General features: G+C 44.1%; 1 protein-coding gene across 1 annotated transcript; it reads right to left on the reverse strand.

Moving 5' to 3' along the window:
- Positions 1 to 179: 179 nt before the first annotated feature.
- On the reverse strand, positions 180 to 14,524 carry LOC137285605 (uncharacterized protein C22orf15-like). The gene is made up of 5 exons (XM_067817747.1): positions 14,133 to 14,524; positions 6,648 to 6,734; positions 5,910 to 6,026; positions 2,910 to 2,984; positions 180 to 2,766 (listed from the first exon to the last, which is right to left on the reverse strand). Exons 1-5 carry the CDS (start codon positions 14,203 to 14,205, stop codon positions 2,618 to 2,620), a joined length of 501 nt encoding a protein of 166 aa, XP_067673848.1. The 5' UTR covers positions 14,206 to 14,524; the 3' UTR covers positions 180 to 2,617.
- Positions 14,525 to 14,730: the final 206 nt, after the last annotated feature.

The following is a 14,730-nucleotide window of genomic DNA, read 5'->3' on the forward strand; positions in this document are numbered from 1 at the left end:
TCGAGTACAAATGATGCACAAGCCTCAGCCTAAACGAAACAAGTGCAAGCAGACAAACACACGCACTGTTTAAGAGACCCTGTCTACCCCGGCAATTCCGGCTGACATTCCCTGGGCTTCTATCTTCACAGGCGGATCTAGAGAGAGGTTGCATGGGTATGAGCAAACACACACACACCTTTCTCAAAAAGTATCCGTCCTTTATCCTCTCACATTAATGACATAAACGAAACCAAAATAATGTTCGATATCAATTTTACAAAAAGGAAATACCTTAAGAATAATATACATACAAAGGTAACGTCACGGGACACGGGACATCTAGTTTATGTTGCGGTGACAATCACTACTGTCGTAACACATCATCTATTCAACAGGGGCTTGTATTGCTGAAAATAATACGTCCTGGGTCCGACAGGCCTACACTGATATCTATATACGTGCTGGGTCCGACATGCCTACACTGATATCTATATACGTCCTGGGTCCGACATGCCTACACTGATATCTATATACGTCCTGGGTCCGACAAGCCTACACCGATATCCATATACGTCCTGGGTCCGACAAGCCTACACTGATATCTATACACATATGTAGGACGTATTGTTTTCAGCAATACAAGCCCCTGTGATCTATTCATAAACCCAGACTTTCATAGACGGGAGTTGACGGCGCACCGACAACAGGAACCAATCACAAGGGAAGGCTTGGTTTAATACACATATTACACAGGAAAGTTATACAGTGTTGATATGGACGAGAACTCGGTAAATACCTGTATATTTCTACAAACTAATGAGTAGACGCAATTCAAACTCGGAGTCGGTGACACATGTAAAAGAGCATTGTCTGAGGCTAAATACATACCTATTTTACATACACAATATAAGAAACAATATAAGAAACACTACCTAAGCATGGTTTCATCGCCGTGATATCTACATCCCGATAACCCGGATGAGATTATGGACATCATAATACCGCTAACAGTATTGCCGAGTGGGTAATATTTGATATATCTCGCTCCTTATATATAACATGCGCAAAACACACTCACAAAATATGACATGAGCATATTTAAATGGATATGATTAGCCCCACCAAAGTGTAGCTGTCTAGCTGATGTTTGACTAACAACTAGTCTCTGAAATGAATATATTTACTGAAAAAAGTTCATAGTAAAAAAATAATAATATAATGAAATGGAGACCTGAGACTTTCTTCATTTTCTAGGGGAATCTAGACTTGCCACACTTTCTAGACTTGCATGGCCTTTCTTGGATAAATTTGCTTCAGGGTCTGTACGACAGATTAAGCTGGTGTATATAATCAGGTAGGAATGTGAATATACTGTAACATCGAGGGTTTTGGTTTATTGCTGAAACTGACATTTAACTTTAGCAAGACGTTGAAGTTCTGGTGTTCATTTGGTATACCTAAAACGGATTTGAACCCAGAACTATGGTCTGATTGCACCGAGCGGCGTTACCCCATGGTGTTAGTACGCCCGTGTGTGGGTATAGTACCAATGGCAACACAAGCATGGTTCAAGCACAGACACCATGCTATAAGTGAGTGCACGCTGTACTCTACGTGTCGAACAGTGCCACCATGACGACGGGATGTAAATGATCAAGGCTGGACCAGACAAACGTTGCTTGTCCTTACCAGCGATTTATATCATGAGCAAAGCGCCGAGGTATGACCTTGAACCTGAATCCAACCACGATTATCCCTGGTCTGTGTACATGTAGTCGCCTCCATGCAACCACCAACATTATTACGGGGGGCCGATTTCAAACCCGGAAGCGTGTTTCGCACCGATACTACTAACATTCAATAGTCAAGAAATATTTAGAATTGGCTCCATGCGTGGTATGTCCATGTACAATTTGAAACCAGCGGGACGATGTCCTCTGTCATGATACGGCCGGAACGTTTCCAGAGGCGACAGTCCAGAGAAGCCCCAAACACTAATGTCCCTAGATAACGGCATGGGGGTTACTGGTCGCATATGTTAACCCTCCTGATCTGTACTGATGGGCGCAGGAAACCTTTCAAACATATCTGAATACAGACACACACGAACCGTTCATGCATGATTTAGAGCACTCCCTTGGTTGTCCTAAAGTTTACATCCACATAGTACACCTCCCACAGTCTTGAAACAATATGAATATATCTTTGACGTTAAATGCATTCACAACGACTCGTTCCTTTCGGATGAGTATGTCCAGTTCGAGTCTCCTACAGAATGTTCCACTTTTAAAGGCAGTCATCGAGTGTTCATTTGAAACGCTGCTCACGCCACTTATCTGTGTAGTCTTTCACCTACTCACACCACGTGTTGTGTGTTCAAAGGGATTTCCACTGTGACGTAAACAGGTCACGTGGCAGTTCCACGCACTGGGTATTGCTTGATGTCTGTGTTCCTGCAGTAATAGACGGGTGGCTGTAATCGGTTACAGACAGTTTGGTTTCGCAAGGTTCTGCCCTCCAGGTGTAGGTATAATCCCCACTATACACAGTTTATCGAGCACCTGTTCCTGACAGCTCCGATTGTTCATCAAAACACAAAAATACTTCAGCCGGAAGGTTCCGAATGGCTTGCAGTCTATTTGCCAAGTTTGGACCGCCTTTCGCTGCTAGTTGGCCGCTTGTTGGGCGAATCTGGTTTTGATCCGCTTTTTCCAGATTTGTTTGTCTTTTTGTAGCGGTCTTTTCGATTTCTTGTGGCTGGTCGTGAAAGGTTGTTAAGTTTCACTGAAACAAAATTAGACTTAAGGTTTGGAATATGAGCTATATAGCTTTAGGTCTGTGGGTGATAAAAATATTATGCGACCGCGTTTACCACGCCGGCCATTCACTCCCTCACTCACTCACTGGAAACTCAATCACTCACTCACCCATCAGGTCTGGGTTGACGTGTTCCAGGTTGTTCAACAGTGACACGTATCGGTTCTGGCCATTCTCACCCGCTTCTGGAACATAAACAAAACCACTTCACACAGTGAACGTAATGAATAGTGTTGTATGATAGTTTCATGCACATCTATACACCAAACGATTAGTTAGTGCGGGACACTGGTTTTAACTCATATTCCGTGGTATTTCAGTTACAGAACATGAGTACCCGATGAACCCGTTTTTTTCGGCCACTCTACACTTCGTCAGATACACAGCGGCGTTGTGGTATACATGTACCTTGGACTGGCGCACTGACGCACTGACCTACTCCAAAACAACATTTACAGTTTCCCAAAGCCGAAACATGGGCACCTCGATAACAACGGCACAAAATATCACCGGTGCATGGTTGTTGACTTGCTGGCTTCAGTGCAATCACATGGAAGTCAAAGGAAACACGGTAAACAACAGAAATTATGACGTCACTTCCTCGTGGTAGATAAAGTCTGTATTATAAAGCCTGAGTCAGGGTAGGTGTGACTGGGAGCACGACACGTGCCCCTCGCGTGGGAGCGAAGCCAGGGCACAGCTCACGGACGTCTATCACATGGGGCTTCAAACCTACCCGACACAACGTGTTCATCCAATAGACATATAAATATAGTAAGCAAACATGTAGTTCGGTCAATATTTGTGTATACACGGTACACTGAAGGTTACCTGTCTATGAGTGTGCTCATGTAAAATGTCTTTCGTTCATGTCAGTGTGTTCGGCTGAGGGGCATGCAGGCAGTCATGTGTGATACATTAGTTCATACAGATACACCGCCCATATGTACTGCACTCTGGTTAGTTTAAAGATTTCACACACGGTGAAATATTGAACCAATACCCTGTTGTTTACCTGAAGGTTCTGGGATATTTCATTTTTTTTTAAATTTTAAATGTCGATCATGTAAGATATAATATTGAATTGTGCAGCATTCGTACATTTTTTCATAACACATGTTATATTTAGGATTACACTTTCTCCGTAAAATACAAATTCTATCTCCACACAATGTTGGCACTGCCATTGTTTTGGGGTTCTTTCATATCTTGAATGCTAGTCATACCGGCCATGATATTGAACTATGCATGATCCGTAACATGTGCACACAATTTGGCCACAGTGTATCACAACGCGTAATTCCCATATGACGGAGATACTGTCATGCAAAAGAAAAGGACGACGAACGTTGCAGATATTAGAGGAAAGCAGCAAGTGATATCGAAAGGCTGGCAGATCTAGAACAACACGTGGCCTAAATACCTTACAATTCTGTACCTTTTCCCACAATTTGGACCTATGTGTTGAGAAACAGTGTGACTAACACTACTTTAAGACTGGTGTTAGGATGATGCAGTGCTCGGGCTGGGGGAAGGGAGGTGGGGACGCTCGGTTACTGCCTCTAACCAACCCAGTCAGAACATGTAAGCTAAACATAGAAATGAAAACCTGAAATAAGTTGACCTTTTAATCCCACGGCTAGGAAGGCTGCCACCCGGGGTATATAGAAACACTATGTATGGCAACATGCCCGTGTCAGGAACAATGACGGCCACCCGGGGAGTGAACCTGATCTGTGTGTGACACCACCACAGCAATATTGGTACATGATACATGTGACACCTTTCTCTATTTCCATTGTATGCCTACCTGTGTGCTTTCAGAACCAAAATCAACACATGTATGTAAGACATAAATCGTAGTCAGAAGTGCAGGTTTTAGCTACCTCGGACTTGACGTGCACACAAATTATTTACGGGTTATTTACGTACAGGATCAACGGCGTGAATAGAGGGAATTTAAAGGTCGTACATTATCCCGGGACATTGGGTGGGTAATTATGGTAGACAGAGCTGGCATAATTAGGTGTACCTTTTTCGTTAAACATTAAATGCATGTTTTTAGGACGTGGTGTCCGAAATATTACGATGTATGTCTCGGCACACGTAAATTCTTTCCGTACTGGGTTTACCTATTTCTTAACTGTTAAAGGAGGGACGCCCCAGACGTAATATACTGCAAGTGTGGGTACGAGTACTTTCAACCCGTATTACATCCGTATTAAAATGTATGTATAGATATACGTACTTTGAACCCGTATAAAGATGTGTGTGTGTGTGTGAGTGTGTGTGTGAGTGTGTGTGTGAGTGAGTGTGTATTTATACCTACCCTTCACTCGTATTGAAATGGAAATGTATATGTGCAAGTGTATTCTACCTATATTAAACGTACGTGCAAGTATACGTACTTTCAACCCGTATGAAGATGTGTGTGTGTGTGTGTGTGAGTGAGTGTGTATTTATACTTACCCTTCACTCGTATTGAAATGGAAATGTATATGTGCAAGTGCATTCTACCTATATTAAAACGTACGTGCAAGTATACGTACTTTCAACCCGTATGAAGATGTATGTGTGTGTGTGTGTGTGTGTGTGTGTGAGTGTGTATTTATACTTACCCTTCACTCGTATTGAAATGGAAATGTATATGTGCAAGTGTATTCTACCTATATTAAAACGTACGTGCAAGTATACGTACTTTCCACCCGTATGAAGATGTGTGTGTGTTCGTGTGTGTGAGTGTGTATTTATACTTACCCTTCACTCGTATTGAAATGGAAATGTATATGTGCAAGTGTATTCTACCTATATTAAAACGTACGTGCAAGTATACGTACTTTCCACCTGTATAAAGATGTGTGTGTGTGTTTGTGTGTGTGTGTGAGTGTGTGTGTGTGTGAGTGTGTGTGTGAGTGAGTGTGTATTTATACTTACCATTCACTCGTATTGAAATGGAAATGTATATGTGCAAGTGTATTCTACCTATATTAAAACGTACGTGCAAGTATACGTACTTTCCACCCGTACTAAAATGTATGTGTATACGTATAAGGATGCACGTACAGGTACACGCTCCACCTCTGTGAACATCGGTGTATAGGCATACGTACTTTCCACCCGTATTAAGATGTACGTCTCTCTTCCATTTACAAGCTCGTTTGCATATTCTTCGTTACTCCCTGCAAGATTCTTCACCTGTCCGTCTTGGTCGATGAGATCGATGGTAACTGAAACAGATGCAGGTGCTTCCGATCACTGGCGGTTCAAACACGTGAGTGTTATGCTTTCATTCCTATAGGGATACAAAACGAGATTATAAGCTGCACCCCTCCACACCCGCCAAGAACCCTGATAGAATTGGTCTTCAGTAACTTGTACTTGTCATAAGAAGCAACTGACGGGATCGGGTGGTCAGGCATGCTGACTTCGTTGACACATGTCGTCGAAGTCCAATCGCGTAGATCGAGTGAGAGAGTGAATATAGCTTTACGTCGCACTCAGCAATATTCCAGCTATGTGGTGGCGGTCTGTGAAATAATGTAGCCTTTACCAGACAATCCAGTGATCAACAGCATACCCGTAGATCGATGATCATGAAGTTGATCACTGACCCGTCCAGACTCGATTATGTACTGGCATATAGTTGGGACTATACAGCATGCGGCATTAAACAACCAGCCAGCCAGCAAGCCAGGCTACACCCTACATCCCACACTACCCTATGCACGGGATAATGTAACACAAGGGTCATTCAACTTTCAACTTTTAAGTCATTCTTTCTAACACTTTCTTTAAATCAGATTCTGAAAATATGATAAGTGTCATGAATCAATATGAAGACTACTTACTGTCGTGCGAGCAGTTACACTTCTTTCTGATCCACTCAATGAGCGTGTGGGTCGTGCACCAGGGGTTGAACAGCGCCTGCTGGTCATCTGAAATGCAGGCGGGTACCGGTATATCAGATCAAGGGACTGGTGCACCAGAGAGAGAGAGCGGGTGAGTACAGTTTATGGCGGTTTTTGTAATGTTCCAGGTTTACGCAGTGTACCCAGGCTTCAAACACACTCCTGTACAAACAGAAGAGAACCAAACTTCCAGATTCTCAGAGGTCTTAACATCTGAAAATCCCTGAACCAAGTCACAGAACAACAGGAACCACGCGTGCCTGCATGTCCAACCATCCTTTCATACTTTCAGGAAACTTCTGTAACTGAACTGCGAAAGCCTATTTCAAGTACTTCCGATACGTCCAATACCCTGGATCCGATGCCAACTTGGCTTCTGAAGAAATCCATGGATGGATCTCTACCTTTCCTTACCTCTGTGGTTAGAAGCTTCTTCCCACAGTCGTGCGTACCACGTACGATGTAAGAAGTACTGGCCACGCCTGTTTTAAAGAAACCTAATCTGGACCGTGGAATCCTGAAACACTATCGTCCTGTGTTAAACATGCCTTATATTTTCAAACTGACGGAGAAAGTTGTTGCCGTACGTCTCAGGGAGCATATGACACCCACAACTGCTATGAACCCTTTCAATCTACCCAGCTGACCACAGCACTGAAACAGCCTTGATTAAATCTATTTTTTCTGGATCTTTCAGCTGCCCCCAACACCATAGACTCTGATGTCCTGTTCAGACTTCTTGAGAACAGACTCAGTGTCACCTTTACCAGATGAAAGTTAAAGTGCAAGTACCAAAATCATGCACAAAAACCTTTGGAGAAAGAGCCTTTGAATGTGCTAGACAATGCTTGTGGAACAAACCTCTACTCCAGATCAAATCCCAGACTACTCTCACTGGGTTCAAATCAAAACTCAAGACACACTTTTTCAACTTAGCTCTTTATTAGTGGAATTCTTTTGTTTCTCCTCAAACACATCAGCGCTTTTGAGCAGCATTTTCCCTGGATATCAGCACTTTACAAGTTTCAGTTTATACAGATAGAGAGAATCGAACCTGTGTCTTCCACATGACGAGCCGACGCTTTAACCACAGGGAGAAGACGGATGGACGTCACGAAGTAGCTCTAGACAGAGTTTAGTGTAGGTTGTGCTGGTGCTGGGGGCGTGAGGGTAACGGAGGTGGTGGAGAGGTGATGGGAGCGTGAGGGTAACGGAGGTGGTGGAGAGGTGATGGGAGCGTGAGGGTAACGGAGGTGGTGGAGAGGTGATGGGAACGTGAGGGTAACGGAGGTGGTGGAGAGGTGATGGGAGCGTGAGGGTAACGGAGGTGGTGGAGAGGTGATGGGAGCGTGAGGGTAACGCAGGTGGTGGAGAGGTGATGGGAGCGTGAGGGTAACGGAGGTGGTGGAGAGGTGATGGGAGCGTGAGGGTAACGGAGGTGGTGGAGAGGTGATGGGAGCGTGAGGGTAACGGAGGTGGTGGAGAGGTGATGGGAGCGTGAGGGTAACGGAGGTGGTGGAGAGGTGATGGGAGCGTGAGGGTAACGGAGGTGGTGGAGAGGTGATGGGAGCGTGAGGGTAACGGAGGTGGTGGAGAGGTGATGGGAGCGTGAGGGTAACGGAGGTGGTGGAGAGGTGATGGGAGCGTGAGGGTAACGGAGGTGGTGGAGAGGTGATGGGAGCGTGAGGGTGATGGAGTTGGTGGAGAGGTGCTGGGGGCGTGAGGGTAACGGAGGTGGTGGAGAGGTGATGGGAGCGTGAGGGTGACGGAGTTGGTGGAGAGGTGATAGGGGCGTGAGGGTGATGGAGTTGGTGGAGAGGTGATGGGAGCGTGAGGGTAACGGAGGTGGTGGAGAGGTGCTGGGGGCGTGAGGGTGACGGAGTTGGTGGAGAGGTGATAGGGGCGTGAGGGTGACGGACTTGGAGGAGAGGTGATGGGGGCGTGAGGGTAACGGAGGTGGTGGAGAGGTGCTGGGGGCGTGAGGGTGACGGAGTTGGTGGAGAGGTGATAGGGGCGTGAGGGTGACGGAGTTGGTGGAGAGGTGCTGGGGGCGTGAGGGTGACGGGGTTGGTGGAGAGGTGATGGGAGCGTGAGGGTAATGGAGTTGGTGGAGAGGTGATAGGGGCATGAGGGTGACGGAGTTGGTGGAGAGGTGATGGGAGCGTGAGGGTAACGGAGTTGGTGGAGAGGTGCTGGGGGCGTGAGGGTGACGCAGTTGGTTGTAATTATTATTAATAATTATGCTCCAACTTGGACTGACTCAATAACAACCCTGAGTCCACACCGTTCTTCTAGAACAAGGAATATTGAGACAAAACATATATATCAATATGTATGATATGTCCCATCTGGTTCATGGTTCTTTGATTGTCGACTCTTTCATATCATTATTGATTCCCTTGGTCTGATCCGGGGTCGGATGGCCCAGTTGTCTGAGAGTTGTAAAGAGTTACGTCCCTTGAGCCCGCCCGGAAACTCTGATAGTGTCACTGGGTTTGTCCGTAACTGTGCTCCGGAATTTCACCCAAACTATTACATGTTTGAGGTCGGTTACAACATAACTCTTTTACTGATCTGACTGAACTCCGCGTCGAATCAAATGGCGACGGTTATCAGCTCACCCCGAACCCTGGTGTAAGATACGCCCTTACTCCATACTAAACTACCCCCAGTAACAATAGCACTTCTAGTCGTCATTGACAGGAGAGCACCGGGTGTTAGGACGCCTCCATAGCTGTTGTCAGAACGAGGCTTTGATCGAGAGATGTCGCGCGGTGGCATGTCAGATTGGCAGATTGGGTTTGTAAGGCTGGTGGAATATCAATCTGAACAGTTAGATGGCTAGTTAATGAAGCCACTTCATGGGGTCTGTGACACGCAATGATGGCTAGGAATAAGGCTACATCAGGGTACATTTGTTAGATGTATGGCTGACACTAACTCACAGTGCGTGACAATGCCACTAAACGAGCTGGTAACGTGTTGAACAGTATCAACTCAACATCGATCTGATTGCATGTAGTTACGGAATTCAAACCGATATTGCATGCTGGGATATCCTAGTTCTTCAGGCGTCTCAGGAAGACAACGTGTAAACGTGCATGCCGGTGTTCACAGCACTGCAAACATGAGGAAATACACCTCTGAACATCCAGTAATAAATGGGTACCCGGAGGGTTGAAATTGTGAAAGTCAGTTTGGTTGAATATTCCTTGAGGAATAAAAATGAAAAGTGCACATGGTTCAGTTGACCAGGTTAATAAGGCAGTGCGCTCAGCTGGAATATAATAACCAGTGAATGAAATAGCGTCTTCATGGCGCCCCGCTGCTTGCTAGTTACATGGCGGGCTTACAATTTTTGTGTATAGCCAGCCTTGTGGACCAATCCGTTTTCCATGGGTATATGTTTTACCATGTCACTGTCTACGGGTGATAATTAGAAAATAGTTTACAGGTAGCTAGACGATGTCTGTATGTATAGTTCATGATCAATCAAACCGTAACTTCTACAGATCAGTCTACCCTTTCATCCAACACTAAACGTGATTGATCTGAAGAACGCTTTCAGTGACCAAGTTGATTTTGTTAAATTTGCTGCTGCACATATTTACTTTTCAGAAGGAGAGTTACAAATCCCCTGAGCTAATTGCATGAAGAACATGTAGAGATCATTCTTGCCAAAGATACTGACCAGTCTGACTTCGCCTGTTTGTATCATTCACATGGCAGTGACACTAAATGGATCAACAGGGACCACACAGTTGTGCTTGGTAAAATCTGCTTTTGTATATGTTTAAGGTTACCTCACTGTAAGTAATTCTTTGATAAGAGTATTTTAACACCTTACCTCAGTTTCCTGTTTTTAATACAGTGCTGGTTACATGTTCGCGGGGCCAACAACATTTTCCAGTTATAAGCCCGGTGGGCGTCCTGGGTATTTTTTCAGGAGTTTCATACACTGTAATAACTAGATTATTGTTATTATTTCATTATTATCATATTGTTGATGCTATTATAACCACTAGTTATAGTACTGCTGCAGTATGGTTCAATAACACTAAACTGTTACAGATATTTTACCTCAACTTTCTCCGATACATCTAATCGAGATCTTTTCGACATGAGTGAGAGTGTTTCTTTGCATTGAACACCTGTTTACAAACCTTGAATTAGGTTTGAGAGGTTGTGTATTCTCGTTCAGGATTGTAGATTGACGACATTGACGACGGGTGACAAAAGCTGTGTTGCAGACCGTGTAAAGGTATAAAACACTGACATGAGGATGACGAGTGAAAGCACGGTCATCAGGTCCTGTAGCTCACCTTTACCCAAAGTTACTGGGTATATATCCTGGCGTGTTTGTCCTTCTCGACGCTCTCATGTCACTAAATCAAGGTTAGCGGGTGGACGTGCTTTGTGTGCAAAGCCTATTCCTCGTCTTCAACAAGGAGGATAAACAATAAATGACTTATGAGATCAACATATTTTTGTTTACCATCGTGGAATTAACACTTATCATCTGATCCTTGCATACGTAAACACGCACCTGCTGCTGTCGGGATTATCTCCAGATTAAACGATAATCCACAATAACAGAAAACACACGCGTTCCTTGTGCAATTATACATTGTTATGTACCTGGTTTAATGTACAGGTGAATGTAGTACTGACATCTAGTGTGGCGTATAATGATCATGTTGATCAGACTCTAGGACAGCCGGTCCATTGTGTTATCACAGACAAACACTGAGTATTTGTATAGTTAAGGAGTACTCAGTTTCATATTTACTTATCAGACTGTGCAAAATATATATCAAGCATATGCTTTTGTTGATACACATTTGCTAGACCTGAAAACATACCTAAATAAGATAAAATAAGGATGGGTGGAGGTATAGAAATACATTTAGGCTGACATTTTGTAGATTAATATAAGGTTGGACTGAATTACACTCCCACACTTGTGTACATAGTAGGGGCTAGTGGTGCTGACAGCGACACCAGTGTCAATTGGAAGAGCACACGCATACGCCCGCATACGCACACACATGCATTCACGCGCGCAGACACCAACGCCCAAACCCTGGAAACTTCTTTGTCTAGCTTCATCTATAGCGATCTGTAGGAGTGGAGAAGATGGCGTCAGTATATATAAATACCGCTACATACTCTCCAGAAAAAAAATTGTTCTTGGATCGTGGTGTGCATGCAAGTCAGGAGTTTCCCAACAAAATCCTGCACGTTTATTAAGAGTAAAAAATTCAATTCAAGCAATCAGTGAAATACTGAATAATTGAACACAGAAAGCTAGTGGACGGTTCCTGTACGTGTGAACGTTCAATAAGAGCACATTACTTTTACATTGAACTATTCTTTTATCTCCAGGATTAAAAGAACCCTGTGATCGACAGGCAATCAGATAAGTCGAACCCAGACGGAAATAATGGATGCAGTTATCAGGACGACTTCCTCCCTCTCACCCACCACGGAAATGTCTGGGAAGACATGCTACCGACACGTCTTTGAAACCCATTTAAAATATTCATAATAGCAGTGAAACTTCAGCCTACTAGAACTGGTGAGACGTTGGACGAGCCTCCGTGGCCACCCCTGTGTCGGATCAGCTTCTTTCTTCTCAGAGCAGGTGCGCCCTATCTGACGATGAAGGCATTAGCCACGTGGAAACACGAAACTGCGTCACGAACACGGTCCGGGTTCGATTCCCCGAGAGGGCAATACATGTGCCCTATCATTGCTCTATGGCTGCACTTTGGATGAAACCACAGAAACATGAGAAAATAACTGCTTTGGTCGAAATAAATTACCGGTTTCGAGGGACAAGGTGGACATTGAGCCACCGACGTGGATATGTTGCTGAAAAAAACAAATAAATGTAGGATTCGAATTCAGGATGTCGACCTCAGGCACTCAGTACATCCCCTTTTTCAACACAGAATTTCACCGGGACGTAGAAACACATAATAATGATGATTACACTGTGTATAAAGGCGCGGTGTATTGGCCATATATAGTATTGTCTTGTACAGGTCTACAAACGCGATCCACACAGTGTCATGGTTTTTGTCAACATGAAAGTATTTCTCATTGTGTCTCTTGACTTCTTCATGCTACATTTAGATCGTGACGATTTTTTAAAAAAACAACAGCTCATGTAATGTTTGAAACATACATAAACTGTTGCTGTTTGTATACATTGTCCATGTTTACAATGAACAAACAAACGACACAAATGGTATATTATATGGAGTGTGTTTGTTTTAGGACGCCGTGACTACCATTACAATCAGCAGGCTCGTCACGACACAGCTCAGTCTAAGCCTCTAAGACGCTATAACTGACAGACCTTGTTTCATCAAACACCAGTATCCGGTAGTCGCGGCTGTATCGATACATAACGGCCAGGGTCTCGTGTGTTTTGTCTAAAATCAATATAATCCACTCCCACCCGGTGATCTAGCCATGTTCGATCATATCATAAAACAATCGATTGTTTGGTAACATATTACGGGTGCGGGCGCGTTCGATCGGAAAACCTCGTTCACGGTTGGGTAGGTGTTTGAACAAAGGGATTATTCTGTGCTAGGTCATGCATACTCGTGTCGAATGGGTGTAATGAAGATCAGTGTGTCAGAAAGTCTAGTCAGTGGTTCATTATGAGCTCATTCAGAACGAAACTGTTTAATGACCGTTTGAGCACATGGTTGTCATGGCAACGAAAAATACCTAGAAAGACACTAGATGTTAATTGACCATAAACGACAGATATATTGATTAATTCATTAAACATTTTCGTTAGATACACCAAAAATCACGACAGTCAATAATAATATAAAAACACAACAATTGCTATACGCAGTTCACATCTCAGAAATTTGGTGAAGGAAAGGTGTGTTTCGGTGCGTGTGTCAGAGTATTTTTACGGTCTTATTTCGAGGCGAAATCAAGTGATGGTTCTGTGCTTCTCGGGTGTGCAAGATGTAGATAAATCATTAAAGATGGGTTGAAGAAGACCCTTGCCGCATTTTGGAACACTAGTCCACTGGAAAAGATTCCTTCTTACACGTCCCGTCTCGGGTGTGCAAGATGTAGATAAATCATTAAAGAAGGGTTGAAGAAGACCCTAGCCGCATTTTGGAACACTAGTCCACTGGTAAAGATCCCTTCTTACACGTCCCGAAGACATTTCTGGTTCTACGTTTGCCTTGTACAGTCCTGTAAACAACGGTGCACGTGCATCGACGGCGTTTACGCTGTGGCTGCTGCTGATGCTACACCAACCACATCTCAGTTTGTGGTAAAAGAAATTGCAAATCGGTTTTTCATCATAGTATCATATTCCAGTTAACATGGACACAGCGGTGACATTCAGTCCTCTAAAACTGACGGACGTGTAAGGGTACTCACCTCCGTACTTGACAATGATAAAGGACTGATCGGCCATGCTTGTACAATAGTCCCACTGTAAACAAGTAAACATGAAAAACTTCCACTTGTTCTTCACCTCCAACCCTACACTTGAGTACACCAAACAGTGTCGCGGTTGGTGTACGTCGTTCCTGCCGCAGGTGAATCAACGTCGCCACAGGTTTTCTCTCCAACAAGATTTACAGCGTCCCACCAATAACACTGCTGCGGACTTTTGATTTTGATCAATAATCTATAAGCAGCGTTCTCTGCGCTAATACCCAGGGTAGGTCCAGACTGGCTACTGGCATTGCTGGCTCAGGTGGGCCGTGTCATGTCATGTGTAGAGCGTGTTTGAATTGGACCACAACACACAGGTATTAGATCTACACAAAGTCAACTGGGGCTCTCCACCGGGGTCATGTCCGGGCGGGCCCGGCCTAGTCATGAGCTTCTTATGACGAAGCTTAAAAGTTCAATCTGAAAATCTCATTACAGATGAATTGTGATCTAATTCCTGAAATTTAATCAAAGATATTTAGCAGAAACGATATTTTGAAAACGTATAAGTGATTTTCAGAAGGAATGCCTTTCTAAC

The sequence above is a fragment of the Haliotis asinina genome, chromosome 1, assembly GCF_037392515.1.
Source record: "Haliotis asinina isolate JCU_RB_2024 chromosome 1, JCU_Hal_asi_v2, whole genome shotgun sequence".
Lineage (NCBI taxonomy): Eukaryota > Metazoa > Mollusca > Gastropoda > Lepetellida > Haliotidae > Haliotis > Haliotis asinina.